General features: G+C 52.0%; 1 protein-coding gene across 1 annotated transcript; it reads right to left on the bottom strand.

Annotated features, from left to right (window-relative positions):
- Nucleotides 1-932: 932 nt before the first annotated feature.
- UCRPA7_8334 (putative protein transport protein sec73 protein) lies at nucleotides 933-3,734 on the bottom strand (the record flags this gene model as incomplete). Its single annotated transcript, XM_007920849.1, has 1 exon — nucleotides 933-3,734. One exon carries the CDS (start codon nucleotides 3,732-3,734, stop codon nucleotides 933-935), a length of 2,802 nt encoding a protein of 933 aa, XP_007919040.1.
- Nucleotides 3,735-4,817: the final 1,083 nt, after the last annotated feature.

Here is a 4,817-nt window from a genome sequence, read left to right as displayed (position 1 = left end):
AGAAGGGGAAGAAGAAGGGCAAGAAATAAAGGAGCTGAGATCTATCTACCTGTCTACCTATCTACACAGCGAAGGGGTTCACATGAAAACTGCATTGGTGGGAGCAGGGTGTTATGTTGTGTGGCGTGGAGCAAGGTTGGCCAACGGCATGGAGTGGGCTATCTACACCGTCACGGGGTTAGATCATCAGATAGAAAGATTTGAAACATGTCAAACAACGTTAAAATCACACGCTTCACAATTGCCATCTAGAGAGACCTGCCCGTGCTTCGTTCGTAATTATGTGTCTGTATTTTCCTAAGTAAGCTCCCCTCGACGCCCAGCGAGGCCTCGAAAATACAGCAACCGAAAACCAAGTGTCCAACCAAGAAAAAGATGCGGACGTGCTCTCTTTCTGTCTCACTCTCACTCTCACTCTCACACACTCTCTCTCTCTCTCTCAGACAAAACATCCGCTTCTTGCTTGCTTCTCGCGTCTTGCTGACCTTGAGCCCTTGATTCATGCCGTTGAGCTTGGTGGTTGTCATAGTCATGTGACGCCATAGTCTTTCCCTTTTTCTCTAGAAAAGAATAACATAAAATACGAGACAGCTTTTTTGTAGTGGAGGAGGAAAAAAAAGACCGCAGTTATGAACCCTCGCCCATGCCGCTATTTGTACAGAAAAAAAGCACTACAGTTTTTGACTTTGACGCTGGCTCGAGAAGCACAAGAACAAGGACACCGTGACAAAATGGGTTACGTACGTACGTAGCAGCTTCGCTAGACCAGAAAAGGAGAGTAAAAGAGTTCTATGCTGAGCTGGATGGGCAGTAGTAGTGAGTAACCCCCTTCTGCTTGCGGTGGGATGCAAAAGGATCGTTGCAGCAATGCGTTCGCCGTGTTCATTAAAGTCCTTCATAGAATAATAGTCGTTGGTCGCTGGTTAAGTCCCTCAGGCGGTGACCGCCTGTAATGGAGGACTAGAAATTCTCTCCTTTCCCTCCACTGACTTGCTGTGTTCTTCATCATTGGAGCCCTCCGGCTCCGGTGACGCAGGAGGCTCTGGTGTGAAGAACTGTGCTTGACGAGCGCTTGTCGGGGCGCTGGCGTAGTCGCCCTCGTCTTCGTCTTCGGCGCCGTCATCTTCATCCTCTTCCTCCTCATCTTCTTCGTCTTCTTCCTCAACTCCTTCCGCCTCGATAGGCGGCAAAGGAGTTCGCCTTCCATCGGAAAAGCTCACCGCAGCATCGCTGTCTTCGTCAGATGGGATGGTGAGATTTCCGCCAGACGAAGCAGCTTTGGCTGCTTGCGCAGTGCTGTACTTTCTATGCAATTCCCTGAAGCTTCTAGCAGTTGCGGTGCTCGCGCTGGCAGCCGACTCACGGCGATCGGAAGGTCCAGCGTGAGACTGGAGGATGGTGCGGAAATCCGGCGCTGTAGAGCTACCGCTCTCAATAATTACTGCTTGTTGTGCAGACTTGCGAGCGCGGATGCGTTCATCTGGTGACATGCTTGGAAGATCTGGACCGAAGTTGATAACAGACGCTTTCTTGCCATGGACCAAGAATGAGCCTGATCCGCGGGTAAGTGTGTCGGCGTCGCTTGCAGCATCATCTGTAGCAGCACCCGGAGTCGAGTCCTTGCCTTTCCTGCTACGAGCATGTGACAGATGGCCTGCACCCTCCCTAAGAGTGCGTTGTAGGCTACGACGGATCTTAGAACGATCCTGTCCGCCCGTAGAGCTACTGGGAGGGATGCCTTCACGACCTTCATGGGCACTTTCACCACTGTCGATCGCTGCTGCTTGTTTCTTCGATTCAGGGCTACGACTTGGGTCTACCACAACCAAGCCAGCCTGCTCAAGTAGACCCCTTTCACCAGCATCGGGCTCCAGATGGTCTTCGACTGGGGTTTTCGCGGAGCTAGAGCTTCCAATCTTTCGTGGTGGCGTGGCAGTGATGGAAAGATTCGAGGAGACTGCACTAGAGACAGATCCTTTCCTAAGAGCCTCAGCGTCCAAGTTTTTGGTAGGTAGATCCCAGGAGTTTTGATGTCTGTGGAAAGACGGAGCAGTAGCGCTTGTCGGCGGTGTTGTGAAAACATCAGTCATGGGCGAGTCGACATCAGGCTGCTCACCAACAACAGGGGTCTTCTGCAGAGACAATGCGGCGGGCGACTTGGGGCTCTTTGGCATGGCAGTGCCACTGCTAGCCTTGGACCTCTCGCGAGCAAGAGAAGTCTTGTCAGCCGAGAGGGATTCGACACTGCCCTCTGCTGGAAGACCCATCAAGAGCCGTTCTTCTTCGAGATCCATGAGAAGGATGTCTCGATGACACTTCAGTTTCCAAATCTCAACACGAGTCCACTTCAGTTGAGCAGCGAGACGTGCAGCAGACATCAGCATCTGGTCTCGGGTTTTTGGCTGGACAGGCGCAAGAATTTGGAGATGCCGCGCGTTCCTAAGCTGCAGTTCCAGTTTCTTCTCCTCATGCTCAAGCGTGTTATTAGCATCAGACACCTTCTGGAACATGATTTCTCTTCTAGCAGCCAGGATATCCTCAGCCATCTTGTGATCTATCCGCGACCGAGCGATGGTGACTTCACCGGAAGCCGTCAGTACCGACTCAGAATCGAGTCTTCGTAGTGCTCTCCGGCTCTGTCCGTCGTAATTACCGCCGACAACGCCTCGCATGCGAACACCTGACGTCCTGAAAGCAGCTGCATAATTGAGCTTCGCTAGCCAGTCATTCATTTCTACCTCGTTATCGGCAATCAAGATCTCTTCGAAGCCCCCGTGCCTCACGTACACGAAGGCATTTTTGTGCTTCTTGTAGGTGGAGTCCATGAGGGCGACAGCACCGTCTGTCGAAATCAGAGCATCTGGCTTGAATTGATCCAATGGGGGTTTGAAGATGATGGGTATACCGTCATGGCCTTGCTTCAGATGACTATCGTATTGATGCATGAGGTTCTTGACCCAGGCCACATTCCGGAAGAAGTAAAGTTGAGCCCCGGTGAGAATGGCACCCCATTCTTGCCAGGGGGATCTTGTTTTCTTCTTTTTGAGATCCTTCCGCCAGAGTAAACCGACCTTGGTGATCTTGATATCTACTACTCCGGGCTGCGCTTCTTGGGGGTTCGTCGCGGTCTTTTCGGACATGAAAGCATCAGGACGAGACCGGGCAGAGACGATCTGGAGAATGCCAGTCCGGAAAAAGGTCTTCTGTAACTCCTTGAGGTCGAGAGTTTTCGCTGTCCCAAGGTAGCTGTAGTGGTCTTCCAGATGCATGACTTCCTTCAGGTTCGGCCTTAGTATGTCAAGCTTATGATCAATAATGAGCGTGTACGGGTCGATTGGTTCCTTCGTAGCCTTTTTCAGTGTGGCCTCTGGTGTGGTATTGGTTGGAAAGATGCCCTTCTTTTTTGTTTTGTGAGAAACAATTCGTTCACCATTGATATCCAAATCATCTTCAACGTGAATGAAAGGAGTATAGGTGATGTTGTCATAAAAGACTTCCAGAATCTCATCGAAGATGCCTTCTCCTCGCGTATTCTTGATGTAGTCAGGCTTCTGCATCTTGTGCTTATTGTTCTTATTGAACACATCGGTGTGTAGAATAAGCAGGGAGAAGGCAATGAAGTATGCCTGATCTGGCGTCGAGTAGATACCAGGGTTACATTCGTGATAGCGATTGGCGAATGCTTGGAGAAATCTGTCAATCTGCTGGGTCTCCTTGGGAAGTTCCGCTTCCATTAGGAGTTTTCGGATTGACATATCCATTGGATCCCCAAAGAAGCTAAATCTTCGCATGTAGCTTCGTAGGACAGCTAGAGAAAAGGGATCGGTGTTTTTCGATAAGGCGCTGGCAATAACACTACGACTGACAACTTCTTCTAGTCGGTCTAGATACCTGGCAGGATTCTCATCTTCCCGACGCTCAGGCAGATGTATCGATTCCCTCGGAAGCTGGAAGGAGTTGTTCTTGGATGTACTAGACCCAGGAGTTGCCGGCGTCAAGGAGCCTTGTCGGCCGTTGACAGGCTCTGAGTTGTTCCTCAACCTGCTGAGACTCAGCAGATCTCCAAAGCTCTTCCGCCCTGTCGAAGACGAAGTACGGGTTGTGGGTGGAGCCAGTCGTTCGTCCATCGATTCCCTCCCCAGAGAACTGAGCGTCGAAGATCTCCCTCTAAGATGTAGATGCGACCTCGTCGGAGAGGACTGACCACTGTTCGTTGACCCAGGACGGAACAGGGCAGTTGCTGGCGATGGATTGGCCTTCTGGAATATGGTCTTGGCCGGTGACCGTGCCGGTGGGGTAGCGACATTGGTGCCCGAGGACGGGCGAGACTGCGTGGGAGTTTGGACAGGTCCAATGCCCGGACGTGAGGCTGCTGACGAAGTGCTCATCCGCACAGAATCCGGCGTGCCGCTCACGAGCGAGGAGTTCGATGCGCCCGCGTCTCCTCCACCAAGAGGCGCTCCTTTCTGAAGGTGTGATATCGGAAATAGCGGCTGCGGCTGTTTCTGCCGCCTGCGGGGAAGTCGAAAGAAGTTACTCGTGGCACTGCCGGTGTTTGTTGTGCTGGAGTATGCTCGGTCCCCGGAGCTTCCGTCAGACCTTGAAGACTCGGACATGCGGTTGGTTGGGAGTGCCAAGGCTGACCCGCCATCTTCACCATTTGCTGAAGCCTGCTTTGATGTTCCAGGGCGTTTGGGCTCCTCGATCGTAATAGACTGTTTGCTGCTCGTCGATGCTGCTCGTGGCATCATTGTCCTTCGCTTATCTTTCTTGGCCTGAGCCTGGTCCTTGGCAACACCCAGCTCGTCCTGACTTGG

This window comes from Phaeoacremonium minimum (genome assembly GCF_000392275.1).
Source record: "Phaeoacremonium minimum UCRPA7 unplaced genomic scaffold PA7_03_scaffold_592, whole genome shotgun sequence".
NCBI lineage: Eukaryota > Fungi > Ascomycota > Sordariomycetes > Togniniales > Togniniaceae > Phaeoacremonium > Phaeoacremonium minimum.
The sequence above is the reverse complement of the archived record's forward strand: the minus strand, read 5'-3'. Positions and strand labels throughout refer to the sequence as shown.